The sequence below is a fragment of the Helianthus annuus genome, chromosome 16, assembly GCF_002127325.2.
Source record: "Helianthus annuus cultivar XRQ/B chromosome 16, HanXRQr2.0-SUNRISE, whole genome shotgun sequence".
Classification (NCBI taxonomy): Eukaryota; Viridiplantae; Streptophyta; class Magnoliopsida; order Asterales; family Asteraceae; genus Helianthus; species Helianthus annuus.
In genome coordinates this window covers 170,918,567-170,936,087 of record NC_035448.2, presented here as the reverse complement: position 1 = coordinate 170,936,087, position 17,521 = coordinate 170,918,567, and the positions used below count along the sequence as shown (strand labels likewise).

The following is a 17,521-nucleotide window of genomic DNA, read 5'->3' as shown; positions in this document are numbered from 1 at the left end:
GGGTTTATTTAGTATGAAAAAAAAAACCAACCCAATAAATAACAAAATTCTAAATGTCAAAGCCAACATGAAATTAAACCAAGAAACTCATGACTAATGTGGGTGTTTGGGATTGTTTATTTTGAGTTGCTTTTAAGTTTTTTACTTCTTAAAAGTTAATATGCATTTTTTGTAGTGTTTGGATAATGTGTTTTGAGAATGCGTTTTAGTGGTTTGAAAATAAGAAAAAGAAAAGTAAGATGGTTGTAATTTTTTCAAATAGGAGATGAAAAAGTAGGAAAAAGGAGAAGCAAATCGAAACACCATCACTATACATTATCTTTGTTTGTTACCTTAGCGTAACCCGTCCAACGGACGGATATTAAACTAGTTCAGAATGAATAGGTGCGACTCGATTAAGCGACCTAAGTTGCTAATTGCTAATCTATTATATATAATAAACATAAAGATTTGGGCTGATGTGGCATGATATTAGGGCTTCTCAGAATGCTTTTTGGCGGGAAAATGAACTGGGTATTTTCCTTCCACGCGGATCCTGTTTTGAGCAACCCGAACCCATGTATTCGGACCTATATAATTATCCATTATCACAAGAACCCTAAAACAGTCGAATGTTTCCAACCCATCCTTCTTTCATCCCCACTATCAATTGCAAAAATTCTTCTTTGAATCCGCATCAATAATACGAATTCGGCCCGGCGATTGAAGTTTCTTGCGAAGAATAACGAAAGAAGATCAAATTGATTCAGATTGAAACCCTAGCCTCTCTCTTTCTTTGGCTTGAAGCTTCTACCATACGCTTTCCTGAAACCCTAAAGTATTATACGCTTCTTCTTCTTCTACCTGCATCTCATTCTCTCTGAATCGCTTGTGCTATTTCAAAACCCTCATCTCAGATTCTTTAATTACGGCCTTTCGTTTAAGAGGTATGTTATTATTGCATACATGAATGTATGATTATTATTATTGACATATGGAATGTAAGAACTATTAGAGTTTCTTTAAAGATATTTTTGTTGTTTGTTTGTTGAAGATGGGTTTGATTAGATAGATATTTGTTGTTTGTTTGGGTATGGAGTTTGTGCGCCCACCTGCATCAGCACGCACATCTGCCACCAGATCAGGTGTGGGGATTCTTGAAGGTGATAGATATCTCTCATAATAAATCATTTAAAATTGGTTTGTGTTTGTTGCATTTTATTGCTTTCTTGTGCAACGGTGATAAAAAAGTTGAATGGGTGTAGGTTTTCATGACTACAGGTAAAATGTGATCAAAAGTTGGGATTTTTTTGTTTTCCCAAAGAAAGATGCCCTCTGGTTGAAGTGACAAAAGGAATATTGAAATGATTTTATTTTGAAGCCACAAAACTATTCTGAAACATTTGTTCTTTTTTCTTTTTTGAAAATCACACAATTTGATCTAGATGCTCTCACATTTCTTTTTAGGATATATCCATTTTGTTTAGCTTTATAACATGGTTGCATAAAACTTTTTAATGATAGTGTTTTTGTAAGATGGTTTTGCTTGCTATACACAATTAGATGAGGTTATGAGGTAGATGACACTAATCAATTTTCTCTTCCAAAAGAAGCATATGCACACAGTTTTTTTGTTCTGTGCTTATGGTTTAGTTTGGTTTCGGTTTTAACAAAAATTTTGGAGCAAATTGTTAACTACGGACGGCTTTTGGGAACAACAACAAACTAATGGTTTGGTTTAATCTAATTATTAGTTGACATTTTTTTCTTTGTTTTGGTTTGCGGTGAATCAGATAACTATTGTTGGCCAATTGACTATTATAATTTGAGAGCTGGAAAATGGCATACTAAAGATACCTAATGATGGTTATGAAAATCTCAAAGAAAGGAGAATAATTCTTTTAGCACTTCCCTGTTATGAAGCGGAGAGAAGTTGTTAACAAATATTTAAAAGGGATTAAAACAACCGATTAAGTTGGCCTTCACATGCCTCACTATGGTAAGCTTCATTTTTATTTACTACTTTGATTCTTATTTTTTTTAATTCATATGTTATTATATTGAATTGTCAATATTTAGCATATGCTATTCTTGATAAAGTGGTTATACTATTGTTAGGTTTTCGAGGGCAAAATTATAGTTATATCTCCTGTTGAAGAGCTTCAAAGGGTAGAACGAAAACCGCAGGTTTGTTATTTGGCTTTACATTCAATAAGCTCCCTCAATCTTTATGAAATATTAAAAATAAAACTATTATAATAACTATAAGAGATGTGGATCTTGACCGATGCTTAATCCACAAAAAGCTCATCACTTTGACCTCTTTGATAACATTCGCCACCATAGGTTGCTTACGATTAAATATAGCGTTATTTCTTTTTCGCCACAAACTCCAGAAGACTGTGATGAATGTACCTGGCAGTGACGTGACATGAACTTTCTCACTTTTTAGTTAAACCACAGGTCATGGTTTTAATATATGAGATGTAAGATGTTACATATGCTTTAAATGTTTTACTATTTACATGCAGGTGATGATGCAGTAGGTGGCTCGAGTTTAGTAGATGGTCAAATAGAACTAATGCTCCATAGGTATGATTTTCCATCATCAGTGATAGGCTAATCTTGTAGAAGAATATCTAACAAGCTAATTTATTGGTCTCTTTAATTTGTTTTTGTAGGAGGCTATTATTCGATGACACCAAAGGTGTTGGTGAGGTGCTAAACGAGACAATATGTGTCGTCGATGATTGCAGGGGCTTCTGTCCGTTCACAATCTGCACGGGTCGAGACGATAGACACTTTTTTTGGTGGTTGGTACCTTCTATCGGTCTTGGTGAGCTCAAATAAGCAACAATTTTATCATTAAACAAAAGACAAAAATCCACTATTTTCTTTTATTAATTTATTTTCGCATTTGATTAGGATCTGGGTTGCATTTTGGTTTGAATGGGCTCTGACAAACCGGGTGCTGGTCAAACCGGATTGTTTAAAAAAGTGGTCATTTTTGTTTGGGTCAGAACAGTTGTAGCGGGTTCGGGTCTGCATGGGTTCTCACCAAATTGGGTACGGGTCAAAATGGATTGTTCTATTGTTTTAAAAAGTGGTCATTTTGGTTTTGGTTTTAGACCAAAATGACTAATAACAAAAGTATACTGCGTAAATATTGCATATTTCAGACCAGAATTCAATTTTTTTTTAGGTGATGTGTGATGCTTACACTCTGGCAGGCAAGCCAATCCCAACTAACAAGAGGTGTGCTGCTGGCAAGATCTTCAGCAACCCGGAAGTCGAAAAGGAGGTCCCATGGTATTTTCCTTGAATTTCTTCTTTTAATTGTTAAATCTACTTTCTAAAATTGTTATTCGATCAAAAAACTCGATGCTTTCCATGTTAATAGGTACAGAATTGAGCAAGAATACACCGTGGATGTCAACTGGCCTCTAGGTTGGCCTCAAGGTGGTTTCCCTGGTCCACAGGTAATCAATTAAGTAGTTTTATTGTTAATATATTTGAAAGAATTGATCAATTTTTATACTAAATAATGTGATTCAATTTAGGGGCCATACTACTGTGGTATTGGTACCGATAAGGCTTTCGGTCATGATATTGTTGATGCACATAATAAGGCTTGCCTTTACGCTGGCATCAACATTAGTGGTATCAATGGCGAAGTTATGTCTGGTCAGGTAATTTAATTCCCTTTTGACCCAAACCCGACTAAATGTGCAATCTTATAAAACACAACTTTGTTGGTACACAGTGGGAGTTTCAAGTTGGACCTGCTGTGGGCATATCTGTAGGCGGATGAACTGTGGGTGGCACGTTACATTCTTGAGGTATTCGCATATACCAATTGTTTTCGTTTTCTGTATACATGTTTTTGTTAAGAATCCTCAAATTTTGACGTTGAGCTTTAAAAGCTATAGACAATTTGAGATCAAGGTTATTGATCTCGAAAGCAGTTGCTTTAAAAACGACAGATTGTTCTAGAGGTGTACAAAAAACCGGTTTTAGAACTGTAACCGGAAAAAAAAACCAAAACCGGTTCCTTTTTAACCGGTTTTTTTTAAAACCGGTTTTAGAACCGAACCGAACCGGCGGTTGGTGACCGGTTACTATTCTTAATCTGAAAAACCGGTTAATAACCGAAACCAGTTTTAAAAGAACCGGTTAAAAACTGTTTTCTTTTTTTTTCTTTTCTTTCTTTTTTTTTTTTGCAAAAACCGGTTAAAAACCGATCCCAACCAGTTACATCGGTTACTGTTTTGGACTTGAAAAACCGGTTAAAAAAAAAAAAAATTTTGGTTTGGATGAAAAATCCGGTTTGGTTAAAAACCGGACTGGTTTTTCAAAAAAAAAACGGATTTGGACACCTCTAGATTGTCCTTATATGTGCAATCTCAGTCATATCGCGCTCCTGAAGTCATTCTCAGCCTTCCGTATGACCAGACAGTTGACCTTTGGTCACTCGGTTGCATCTTAGCTAAACTCTTATCTGGTGATGTATGTCTTCTTTAAAAAGCTTTGATCTTTCATCATTATTTTTTAGAGTAAAATGCCATTTTCGTACCTAAGGTTTGGCTACTTTTGCGAATTCCGTCCAAAGATTTTTTTTTTTTTTGCATCTGGATCCAAAAGGTTTGAAATCTTACCATTTTCACCCGACTTTTTAATTAAAAAAAAACGACTAAAAGACAGATATGCCCCTCATTTAACGGAGAAAAATGGATTGGGTTAATGAGTCGGATGAAAATGCCAAGATTTCAAACCTTTTGGATCCAGCTGCGAAAAAACAAACCTTTGAATGAAATTCGCAAAAGCGACCAAACCTCAAGGACGGGAAAATGTAATAAAACAACGATACGCTTTTGCTATTTTATGATATTTACCCTTATTAATAACCCTCTTGAATCTTTTGGTGGTTGTTTTGTGTAAATTTTCACAGGTTTTATTTTCAAAAGATGAAGTTGTGTTCTTGCTTGCATGAGTGATTGGACTGCTCGGGCCAATCGATTACCATAAGCTAGAAAGAGGTCACGAAACAAGCAAATATTTCACCGTTGAGTTCAATCTTTATCGCATAAACGAGGTTTGTTTTTTTCTTTCCAAATCATTACAAAACGATAGCTAACTTCTAAAATTTAAAAATTCATGTGTCGGATTTTAAACTTTTAATGCGTCCAGAAACAAACGAGATGGAATACATAACCCCACAAGAAACATCTTTGGAAGAACGTGTACAAGTTTCCTATACATTATTACTCGATTTTATTGGTAACTTACTTGAGATCAACCCACAAAGGCGGCCCACAGCCCGAGAAGCCTTGAAAGACCTCTCGCTATTGTTTCCCTACGGTTGAACTTCGTTTTTTGTTAATTTCTTTTTGTTTATAATCCGGGCCTATGTTTTGTTGTAGAGATGAGAGTATCGCACAATGTAAACTCCTACAAACTTCTACATAGATGACTGATGACTCCCCATTTTCATAAAGAAAATACCTTTCTTTTGGTCGGTTGGGTTACACAGATCAAAACGGGTCATTTTTGTTGCAAGTCAAAAATGACCCGTTGGTTCTGTTAACATGAGCTACTATTATTGTTACAATTTTTTTGTTTTATACAAATACTATTGGCACTAATGTTACATTGTCAGTTGGTATCAAACTCAATCTACTTTTTGTATTAGAAACCCCGTGAGCTTTTGTATAATGACAACTGTTTGGTTATTTCTTAAGTTTTTTGCAACAAAAAGCATAATATACAATAATATTGGTTGACTGAACAAAAGTAAACTAATAATAGAAACTTTTGTGGGTCCAAGTTAGAGACTAAATGTGTCTAAGTATGGTGTTTTACGTGTTGTAGCTTTGTAAAGAATTGAGAAGAGGGCATGTTTTCGACGGCTGCAAAGAGGGTATTATCGACTAAGTTTTCTTTTAGTAAAAGGGTTTTGAGTAGAAAATCATATCGTATCAAGTAACAAAGATTTGCATGATTGATTCAGATCCTAAAGTTTCATACGGATGTACCCATAACATTAGTCACGTTTCATACGGATGTACCCTTAGTCGTAGATTAACTTAAAATAAACTAACATGACCCATGGTATGAATTTGCTTACACAAGTGACATGGAGTATGGGCTAATAAGTCTTGATACAAATAATACACCAAATAAGTATGTCTACTTATACACCAATCACCTCCCCTTAGCCTTTTTGATTCCATTAACAAGTCAAACATTTTGTATCATTTTAAGTATGTATTATTCATAAATAATAATTATATTAATAACTTTCTCCAGCCCGGGAAGCATTTCCCGGGTAATAACCTAGTTGTGTGTATATATGATTGGTACTATGGGACAATATTAAAATTTATGAAAGTAAAACTAAAACTAAAAGGTATTCCTCTAGAATCAGGGGTGGAATTGGAAAGAAAGGCCGAGCAGCTTCCATGGTCTTCTGAAATCTTCTTGTGGGTTATTTATCTGTCCATGTCTATCTAACAACCCAACATACACATAGCATACCATAGACACACGGTAATTAATTTAATTTGACGTTTTGCAGAATGAGTGAAGAAGTAGGATACACTGTGGCATCCGACAGTGAAACCACAGCCACCAAGGAGGAGACTGAAATTGAAATTGCAATCGGAATCGACATTGGCACTTGTCAATGCAGTCTAGCTGTTTGGAACGGGTCCGAGGTAGAGTTGATCAGGAACACAAGGAACCAGAAGCTGATGAAGTCATACGTCACCTTCCGAGACCAGTCTCCATCCCCAGTGGGCGGAGTCACCAACCAGCTCTCACATGAGTACGAGATGTTGTCCGGTTCCTCCATCTTCAACATGAAACGCCTCATCGGCAGACTCGACACCGACCCCATCGTTCACCAGGCTAGCAACACCTTACCCTTTCTTATTCAAACACTGGGGATCGGTGCCAAGCCTTTCCTTGCAGCGTTAGTCAACAACATGTGGCGGTCCACCACCCCTGAAGAAGTTGTTGCTATATATCTTGTGGAACTAAAAGCTCTCGCAGAAGCTCGACTCAAACGTCCTGTTAGAGACGTTGTGCTAACCGTCCCCGCTGCATTCAGCCGCTTCCAGTTGACACGAATTGCTCGCTCCTGCGCCATGGCTGGTCTTCATGTTCTCAGGTTCATGCCTGAGCCTGCAGCTGTTGCTCTGCTTTATGCCCAGCAACAGCTGCACAAAGACAGCATTGCTGATAGTGGCAGTGAAAAAATCGGTCTTATTTTTAACATGGGCGCAGGGTATTGCGATGTTGCCATCATAGCGACTGCCGGGGGAGTCTCACAGATGAAGGCCTTGGCCGGGAGTTGCATAGGAGGGGAGGATCTACTTCAGAATATGATGCACCATCTCGTACCAGATATGGACACACGGTTTGCAAGTCGTGGACTCGAGGAGATTAAAGCCATGGGTATCCTTCGAGTCGCAACACAGGAGGCCATACACAAGCTCTCCTTTCAACCTAGTGTTCAAATTGACATTGATCTTGGAAACGGGACGAGGGTATGCAGGGTCATCGATGTCCAAGAGTTCGAGGAAATCAACAAAGGAGTTTTCGAAAAGTGTGCATCTTTGGTTACACAGTGCCTGCATGAGTCGAAGGTGGCGAAACCGGAATACATTGATGATGTGATTCTTGTTGGTGGTTGTACAAATATTCCAAAGTTGAAGAGTATAGTGATGGGTATCTGTAAAAGGAATGAAAGCTACTCGGGTATCAACCCGTTGGAAGCTGCTGTTCGTGGGGCGGCACTGGAAGGAGCCTTGGCTTCGGGTGTGAACGATCCGTTTGGAAGTTTAGACCTTTTAACCATTCAAATAAATGCTCATAGCATTGGGATTCGAGCGGATGGTAACAGTTTTGTACCCATCATAGATCGCAACACAACTCTGCCTGCCAGGAGAGAGATGCTCTTTACCACTGCCCATGACAACCAGACTGAGGCTTTGATTGTGGTGTATGAACAAGGAGATGAGCAGCAGCTGCTGCTGGGGTATTTCAAGGTTGTAGGGATACCTCCGGCCGCAAAAGGGGTACCGGAAATTAATGTGTGTATGGACATCGATGCTTCGAATATGCTGAGAGTTATGGCTGGTGTTGTAATGCCTGGATCTGGAACCAAAAATCCAGTGGTTCCACTGATGGAAGTTAGAATGCCAACGGCTGACGATGGGCATGGATTGTGCGCTGATGCTTTATATAGATCATTGGGGTCTACTCTAGACTTGGTAACTCTCCATAACAAGCTTAACGCTTAATAGTTAATGTTCATCCTCTGTTTCTTGTTTGCGAAAACATTTTTCATTTTATGGTTGTAGTACAGTAGAGTGTGGTCAGTCAGCTGGGGTCTTGTCCTACTGTGAAAGCTTTTATGTAATATGTGGTTGTAAAACAAGAATAATGTTGGTTGTGAGGCACTTATATGTTGTATAATTTATTTCTTATTTGAAACCTTTCAAATGAAAATTACATTGAGATAGAAGGTAAACGGATAACAAACTGTGTGTCGCTACTCCTTTCTGAACCAAAACAAAGTTTGAATGATTATCTTGTTAGCGAATGCAAATTGGAAACATATGGTGTTTTGATGGACCAGAGACTGCGATGTCATTAACCCCTGAAAATGGGGTAAAATGGAACAGTGGGTTTAGAATTATAAAAAACATTTGATTGGTTAGATTTTTGAAACTCCAAACCAGCCCATATCTAAGGTCTTGAGTAAGGGTTGCTGTGTTTAATTTAAGCCATTGCATTGAGCTTTGTTTTTGAAGCAAATATATGTATCGTTGACTATGTGATATTTTAGTTTGAATGCGGAACTGTTGACTATGTTATTCCATATAAATCGAGTAGACTGCCCACCAGGGTTCATACATTCTTCCAGGTCCCTCCTTACCTGTTTGACTGAAAAGTCAACTAACTCTACAGACCTCCACTTTCCATCTCCAACTACCCTTTCCTCGTATAGTTCTCCCAAATCTTGGCAGACCGAATTTTGACTATCGAAAAGAGAAACTGGAACCTGTCCCCTAACCATCATCATAAATACATGATAATTCAAATCCTTTACTTATTTATCGCAGGTTGACTTAGTTTGTATTTTGTTTTCCACTGTTCTTTCAGCTAGCAGCATCGGTTTAGAGTACTAAGATAATCAAGGCTTGAATCACTTGGTTAACCCATTGTATGATATCATGCTTTCTACCTTGCTATTTGAGTGCTGATAAAACATATAAGTCGTCGTTTAGTTTGATAAAACGAGCTATAATTTTTATCTATAGCTGGTGGTAGGATGAGGTGGTGGTGGCGGCGGGATGAGGTGGTGGTGGTGGTTAGGGTTTTAAGGTTAGGAAATTGGGGAAGATGACGTCTATATGCATTTTTTTTTTTGTTTTATTTATACCCGTGATCTTCACGGGTTGTGTTAAAAAATCTATATCTATAAAAGTATTTTGCCGGAACCCGGGCTGTCTTCGGAGTTCAAGCGGTTGTCTTTGTAGCTTTATGAGTGGAATAATTAATACCTCAATCGATGTAGAAACCATCTTCTCGCTAATTTTCTCATACTTCTGTTTCTTGTCTCCTGCTTTTATCCCTTGCGAAGGAAGACCGGGTGAATAACACAAACAACGTTAGGCTAATAACACACAACTGTTACTTTTGTCAACTTCATGTGACATAAAACATACATATAGTACCAGTAAGAAATTATTACATTCTTCCAATAACATTGCTCTTTATTCAGTCTCGCGTGTGGTATTTTTGGCGCCTTACTTTTTTTCAGAAATTATTACTGAAGTCTAAAAGGAGGGAATAATGTTATATGTTTAGAAACTACAAAAACAGTTACTTCTTTATATCTGGCAATTCAAGAAGATATGTGAAGATCTTCTCAAATAATGTCAAAAGTAAGACCTCAAAGAACAAAGGTTCCTTCACATTTGTTGCTCCATTTTGTACTTCCGTATCTTCAGATGAAGAATTAACAGCAGAGCTTTGCTTTTTAAGCACCGATGTAGCGAATCCAGCAGCCCATACCTTCAAAAATAAAATAAAAAATCATACATTATTAATCAATCCAGAAAGTCCCCTAACAAAACAAAGATAATGCATATTTAAAATCCTAAAAAATATATTAACTGGCAATGGGCTAGTACAAACAAATAAAGATTGATTTAAGCCGTTACCAGCAAATGTATCACAACTATCATATATTCATATGCAGCACCAGTGTGTGCCTTCCGTAACTTTATCAGTCCCATATTTAACATAAGGTGTAACATTCTTTGTTGTTTTTTTATGAATATACACAAAGAGGTATTAAAAAGATTTGTACTTTGTAGCATAAGGAGTTGACGCACACCCGCGCGTTGCAGCGGGACGTTATTATACACCATTAAATGATAAAACAAACCTAACAACTAAGATGTGTCTATCCTATATCTTAGCCAAACGTTTGTTCAGTTAATTAGGATTGATTTGCATTTTTGGTTGGTCTTTTTAAAGAGGCACATAGTTCTCCTTGCTAATGAATGTCACAAATAAATTGTTGCTCTAATTTGTTTCTAAACCATCACAAACTTCACCCCGCTGCAGTATACATGATTGTGATGATTTTTTTCTCATCCAAAAATGTCGCAAACTTCACCCACCCGCCGCACAATTATTTTTGCTTTCCTAAATGTAAACGGGGTAACGAATCGTTAGAGACAAAGAGGCCGGGGTTAGGAATCGCCGAAAGGGTGTGTGCGTTTCAAAACATAAATGGATTAGAAATGGTGCTTTTCGTATCATCCTAATTTTTCTACCATCAACTATTAATATGTATTCTTACTTTTTATGGCCCTTTGCACACACCATTTTATATTATTATTGTTCAATGATTATAGACGCATTTACTTCAAAATTAAAATATTGTTTTTTATAAGTTTGAAATCATACGTCAAATTAGAACTCCGACAGTTACTAATTTTTAATACTTATGTAAAACGATAACTTGCAGCGTATTTACCCGTAAGATTTAGACTGAAACGTAAAACGACAAATTTGTTAAAAAAAATACATAAGAGCAATGTTGAAAATGGAAAAATGTTGACATGAAAACTAAAAGATAAATACTAAAGGAGTTGAAAAAATATTACCATAGGGGTTGAAAACTGAAAAGGTTGAAAGTAAAAAAAAAACAAAAGAATAGTAATTTTGAGAAATGGATGATAGTTGAAAAAATATTACCACATGTTGGAACTGGTTCATTGCACAAAGGGAGTACGGTTGACACTGATTTGTTTTGCTACGATACTAACGCTCTATCATACTACAAATAAAAAACCCCAAATATACGGTTTGCATTCTATTGCAGTTGACGACGGGCCAACTAGTTGCCCAACTTGACCCGTCTCGGGCTTCTATCATGTAGGCCCAACTGTTAAGGCCCAATGACGATACTTATCTCTTAAGGGACTCTTACATACTAAATGAGCGGGAAAGGGATCTTCAGAGATATAACAGGGGCATTTAATGACTGTCTGATAAGAAAAGGATCGCCGGCAACATAGTACTTCCGAGCTGGCCTCATTAAATGAAACCAGCGATCTCGCCTTTGGGGCTCAGACACGTGTCTGAGTCCCTCAAAGATGGTCAGAGACCGTTAGATCTCCTCGGTACCACTCCATCAAGAAGATAAGCTATCTCGACTATATAAGAAAGGTAAAAGGATCTACTTCCGGGACCAAGGTAACTCACTTAATGCTTCATATCATCATTTATTCCGACCATGATTCTCCCACATTAAATACCCACATTTATAGTTGATTCCAAAAAGATCCACCCCATAAAGGATATTTCGGCGATTGCTCTCGTCAGAATAAGCTTCTCTTTCGTTCCCGACAAGTTTACTTACTCTCACGTCGGAGCTTGGTCACGGATCCCCCTCCCGGGGTCCCCCGTGACGAGGCTAACAGTTTCCTTTTTTGTAGAGAACAAAGGCTGGAATATCACAATGTCAGCGAAGACCCTTTGAACGTCATCCAGGGATTTGGGGATTCGACATTGGCGCCATCCGTGGGACCATCAGCCGGGCTGAGGTTCCCACTCGATAAATCATCGGCGTTCTGATAACCCATCACCCCAAAAAGATGACATGACAACACCTCCCAGTGCACGAACCATTCAAACGGTGCATGGCGACAACAATACAGTCTCAGTGGAAGACATCACACATGAGGAAGAGAATGAGATTCAGGCAAGAGTCTTGGAAAAAGAAAGCACCATCACTCCAGATTTCGTAGCCATGCATAAAAAAGAACTCAAGAAACATCTTGAGGTTCTGGAAAGGCAGGAGAGGCTCGAGAGTCTCAAGGCTAGGTTGTCCTTCGACACACCAGCCAACAAGGGAGAGATTTCTCCACAGAACAAGGGCGACAGTTCTGACCCTTTGGAAAATTTCATGACGGCTCTGAAGCAAATGACGTAGGAAGAAAGGGAGAACCACATAAAGGGGAAAGAATCAAAAGGGAAAGAAAAGGAGAATCAAAGCGACAGTGGTTTGGATCAACACTATCTTCCTCGAGATTTAGCCCAGGTCTTGAAGTTTACCAAAAGGATCGCCGAGGCTCCCATGCCCCCAAGCTCAAACTACCCTTGAATTTCGATAGATATGATGGGACACGGGACCCGGAGGATCACCTGCATGCCTTCAAGGGTGCAGGACAACTAGGACGATGGCCCATGCCTGTCTGGTGCCACATGTTCGTACAAACCCTATCGGAGGGAGCCAGGCTCTGGTTTGACAGTCTGAGCGAGAAGTTCCTGAGAAACTTCAGCCAACAAAGAAAGGTGGTCAAAAACCTAAATGAAATCATGCATATAAGGCAACGGGATAACGAACGGATAGATCAATACATGAAAAGGTTCGTCAAGGAGAGCATGAACATCAAAGATGTCCCAGAGGTCATGAAAATCAGTAGCTTCATCAACGGGCTGAAGCATGCACAATTGTGTGAGAAGCTGGGAGAGGAGTTCCCACATACGTTTGATAATCTTATGGATCGGGTCAGGGCCTTCGTCAGGGGAAAGGACACAGTCAGCAAGGCTAAGGAGATGGACGTCCCTGCCCGAAGGAGCAACCCTACTCCAAAACCTCCGGAAAAAGGTACACCATATTCCCGAAAACTAACTTTTGATAAAACGTTGCATGATAGGGTGAGACCCACCTACTCCCCATATAGGCCTCGGGGCAGGGGTCAGCCCTTTACCAAAACCCCAAGTGAGATACTGGCCACTGAAAGGGTGAACAACTCCTTTCCAAGGCCACCCCCATAAAGTCGGGGCCAAAAGCACAACCAAACGAATATTGCGACTTTCACAGGGGCTATGGCCATAAAACTGACGATTGTATGTACCTAAAAAGAGAAATAGAAGCCGTAGTAAAAACGGGTAAATTGGCACATTTAGTCAAAGAAATCAAGGAAGGAGGAGGAGATCGTAAGAGGAAAGATGTAAAGGAGCCGGATAGGGCATACGTAGAAATGATTAGACGAAGGGATGAGTATGACCCCACTAGAAGTGTCAAGGCTAGGGTCCTAGGCCCCCCGGACCGCATGAAAGCTCCCATACTGATGCCACACCTGGAGGAGCACGAGGTGCAAAGGCTCCCCCTCAATATATCGGCTGTCATAGCCGGACACAAGGTGGCCAGGATACATGTGGACGGAGGAAGTGGAGTGGAGGTAATATACGAACATTGCTTCCTGAGGTTTGACAGAAATGTAAGGGACAGGCTGGAGGAAGATTCGATTCCCCTCATTGGTTTCAATAACAACGTGTCCCATCTCCTGGGAAAGATTAGACTCCCATTCACTGTTGGAGTAGGAGACCGTGTCCGGACCATAACTCTCACCTTCACGGTGGTCCGAGCACCCTCAAAGTACAATGCAATTCTAGGTAGACCGGGAATCAATGATCTGCAAGCACAGGCTTCAACCCCACACGGAGCCTTGGTATTTCAAACACCAAAGGGTTTGGCTTGTGTAAAATCCTCATACGAAGTAATATCCTCGGTTTCATAGGGAGAAGTGCCCGAGAAGCTCCAAAAAGAAGGAATAGAAGAATGGGCCATCTGCGACAGATTCCCGGAGCAAACGGTCAAGGTAGGAAGTCACCTCAGCAACAAATGCAAAAGTGCTCTTAAGGAATTACTCCTCTTCAACATAGATGTATTCGCATTCCAACACAGAGACATGATCGGGATCCCAAGGAGCCTGACTGAACATCGGCTCAATACGTACATCTGGCTGCAACCAGTGAAGCAAAGAAACGAAGCATGGGCCCTAGCAAGAGGAGGGCTGCATGTGAAGAGACAAGGAAGTTACTTAGAGCGGGTATAGTAAGGGAAGTGAACTACCCCTCCGTGGTTGCCAACCCAGTCATGGTCAAAAAGAAAGATGGAGGGTGGAAGATGTGCATAGACATCAAGGACCTTAACAAAGCGTGCCCCAAGGATTGCTATCCTCACCTAGAAATCGACGTTCAAGTGGATTCCCTTTCTCAATACCCTTTGAAATGCTTCCTCGATGCATACAAGGGGTATCACTAGATCCAAATGTCACTGGAGGATGAAGAAAAAACTGCGTTCATCACAGACGAGGGGACATTTTGCTACACCAAAATGCCTTTCGAGCTAAAAAACGCGGGGGCCACTTACCAGCGGTTCATGAACACCCTCTTTAGGGAACAGAGGGGACGAAAGTTGGAAGTGTATGTCGACGACATTGTCATAAAAAGCCTCACAGAAATGGCCATGATAGAAGACATAGCCGAAACCATATGAACCATGCAGGACGTGAACATGAAGCTAAACCCGGGGAAATGCTGCTTCGGGGTGGAGGAAGGAAAATTCTTGGGAGTAGTAGTCACCAAGGGAGGGATCAAGGCTAACCCTGAGAAGACCCAAGCGGTGGCTGAAATGCGATCCCCTCGGTCCATAAAAGATATTCAACAGTTGAACGGGAGACTGATAGCTCTTAATCGTTTCCTATCGAAGGTAGCCGACAGAACTCTCCCTTTCATGAAGGTACTGAAGGATTGTCTCCAAACAGACAGGTTCAAGTGGACCCCAGAGGCTGAAACAACTTTTTAAGAAATGAAGGAGTACATCTGCAAGCTCCCGACCCTAGCCACTCCGGTCCCCTGGGAAGATCTACTCTTGTACTTATTCGCTTCAAAGACAACCATAAGTGCAATAATGATGGTAGAAAGGGAGGAAAAGCAGATCCCCATATACTTCATTAGCAGAACCCTCAAGGGCACTGAGGAGCGTTACATGCACACAAGGTCATGCTACTGACTCTGGCACTTGTCTTTGCGTCCCGAAGACTTCGAAGATACTTCCAAGCACACAAGGTCACGCTACTGACAGACCAGCCACTTCAAAGGGTCCTCAGGGGACCAGAGTTATCGGGTCGATTGGCCAAATAGGCCGTTGAGCTAGGGGAGCATTCTCTTGAATACAAAGCCAGAACAGTAGTGAAAGGGCAGATACTGGCAGATTTCCTTGCTGAAATCCCGGAGGAAGAGGAAAAAGAAGTCCTGAAATGGGAAGCCTTGGAGAAGGAGGAAAGGGGAAAGAAGAATGCGGCGGTATGGAGATTGCTCACAGATGAGGCCTCAAGCGAGGAAGGAAGCGGGGCAGGGATCACGCTGATCAGCCCCGAGGGAGTCGAGCTAACGTATGCCATCAGACGAGACTTTGAAAACAACAATAACACGGCGGAATACGAAGCCCTCCTGGTAGGGTTAAGGTTGGCTAAGAAGGTAAAAGCAAAGCCCATAGAAGCCAACACCGACTCACAATTGGTGGTCAAGCAGTTCCACGGGGAATATGAGGCGAAGGACAGCGTGATGGCTCAGTACATAGACAGAGTGAAAGACCTAGCCAAAGCTTTCAAGATTTTCAAGCTGGAATATATCCCCCGAGGGAGAAACAGGAAGTCCGATGCCCTTAGCAAACTAGCCTCCGTAGCCTTCGATCACTTGGTAAGGGAAGTCAAGGTGGAGGTCCTGACCTCCCCCTCCATCAAGACGGAAGAAGTGGCTACGATTGAAAACGCTCAGGAGACTTGGATGACACCGATTGTGAAGTTCCTCAAGGACGGAGTATTACCTGAGGGAGACTGGGCAGCCCGTCAGATAAGAGTCAAAGCTCTACAATATGAATTGATTGACGGGGAGCTCTATCGAAGGTCCTACTTAGGGCCATCATTGAAGTGTGTTGATAAAGAGGAAGCCAGATATGTGGTGAGGGAAATACACGACGGTATTTGTGGCATGCATTCTGGACCAAGGACAGTGGTGGCAAAGGCAATGAATGTGGGATTTATTGGCCCAGAATGTATGAAACAGCGTCAGAAGAAATCAAGAAATGTGACAACCGCCAAGTCCATGCACCCATGACACACCGCCACAAACACCCAATGATACCCGTGTCGACGTCTTGGCCATTCCATAAGTGGGCCATTAACATTATCGGGCCGTTTTCGGAAGGTCCTGGAGGGGTTAAATACGTGGTGGTCGCCATTGACTATTTCACCAAATGGGTTGAGGCAAAACTCCTGGCAAAAATTACGGGAGAACAAATGAAACGATTTGTGCTGGACAATATCATATGCAGGTATGGGGTACCCAGGGAGTTAGTAAGCGACAATGGGGTCCAATTCGCAGGGAAACCCTTTAGGCCATGGTGTGAGCAAATGCACATACACCAAGTATTTACCTCAGTCACCCATGCCCAACGCAATGGATTGGTAGAAAGGGCGAACCAAAGTGTTATTAAGGGGATGAAGGGAAGGCTAGAAAGGAAGCAAAAGGGGTGGTTGGAGGAACTACCTTTCGTTTTGTGGGCGTATAGGACCACCCCCAAAGACTGCAACGGGGAGACCCCTTTCAGCCTCACCTACGGGACCGAGGCCATCATCCCAGCTGAGATTGGGTCCCTCACTGCAAGAATGAAGCTAAGAGAAGCTGAGAATGAACAGGACCTCAGGATGAACCTCAACTTGCTCGAAGAAAGAAGAGAGATAGCAACGGTGAAGGAGGCTAAATACAAGAAACAACTCGAGAGTTATTACAACTCCAGGATGAAGAAACTCAACCTGACACCAGGAGACTTGGTCCTAAGGGCAAACGAAGCCAGCTTGCAAGAAAGTACAGGAAAGCTAGGACCTAACTGGGAGGGGCCCTACCGAGTCACCTGGGCAAATGGCAAAGGAAGCTGTAAATTAGAGACACTTCAGGGGAAGGAGGTTCCGAGAACCTGGAACCTCATGCAGCTCCGGAAGTACTACATGTGAAAGGCAAGATCGTCTTCAAGAAGGGACCAGTTAGAAAAACGGCTTAGAAGCCACTTTTGTAAAAAGCTAACTACTAGCTAAGGTATGTCCCAAGAAAAACATTTTGTGTAATCATGTACTGGAGGACGGACATTTTGTGTAATCATGTACTG

The 17,521-nt window shown here is 40.9% G+C and overlaps 2 protein-coding genes across 3 annotated transcripts; both read left to right on the top strand.

Moving 5' to 3' along the window:
- Positions 1-591: 591 nt before the first annotated feature.
- LOC110915427 (glutamine synthetase) lies at positions 592-5,490 on the top strand. 2 transcript variants are annotated; one of them, XR_004882973.1, is made up of 11 exons: positions 592-926; positions 1,034-1,142; positions 1,773-1,978; positions 2,511-2,571; positions 2,661-2,815; positions 3,210-3,288; positions 3,380-3,458; positions 3,540-3,668; positions 3,743-3,818; positions 4,928-5,071; positions 5,167-5,490. XR_004882973.1 is itself a non-coding variant. In XM_035984881.1 (10 exons), exons 3-9 carry the CDS (start codon positions 1,966-1,968, stop codon positions 3,788-3,790), a joined length of 564 nt encoding a protein of 187 aa, XP_035840774.1. In that variant the 5' UTR covers positions 592-926; positions 1,034-1,142; positions 1,773-1,965; the 3' UTR covers positions 3,791-3,818; positions 4,928-5,072. The 2 variants fall into 2 exon arrangements, 1 of the variants encoding a protein (XP_035840774.1); XM_035984881.1 differs by lacking the exon at positions 5,167-5,490 and having other exon boundaries at positions 4,928-5,072.
- Positions 5,491-6,345: 855 nt separating this feature from the next.
- LOC110915425 (heat shock 70 kDa protein 8) lies at positions 6,346-8,477 on the top strand. The gene is made up of 2 exons (XM_022160125.2): positions 6,346-6,458; positions 6,554-8,477. Exons 1-2 carry the CDS (start codon positions 6,361-6,363, stop codon positions 8,280-8,282), a joined length of 1,827 nt encoding a protein of 608 aa, XP_022015817.1. The 5' UTR covers positions 6,346-6,360; the 3' UTR covers positions 8,283-8,477.
- The last annotated feature ends 9,044 nt before the right edge of the window (positions 8,478-17,521 follow it).

What these genes read in the sequence shown, in the direction of transcription:
- LOC110915427 (XM_035984881.1), top strand. An exon ending in ATAGAACTAATGCTCCATAG is followed by an intron (nt 2,572 to 2,660) that starts GTATGATTTTCC and finishes TTGTTTTTGTAG; the next exon opens with GAGGCTATTATTCGATGACA. An exon ending in GTGGTTTCCCTGGTCCACAG is followed by an intron (nt 3,459 to 3,539) that starts GTAATCAATTAA and finishes GATTCAATTTAG; the next exon opens with GGGCCATACTACTGTGGTAT.
- LOC110915425 (XM_022160125.2), top strand. Translation starts at nt 6,361, where the DNA reads ATGAAAGTAAAACTAAAACTAAAAGGTATTCCTCTAGAATCAGGGGTG. An exon ending in TGGTCTTCTGAAATCTTCTT is followed by an intron (nt 6,459 to 6,553) that starts GTGGGTTATTTA and finishes GACGTTTTGCAG; the next exon opens with AATGAGTGAAGAAGTAGGAT.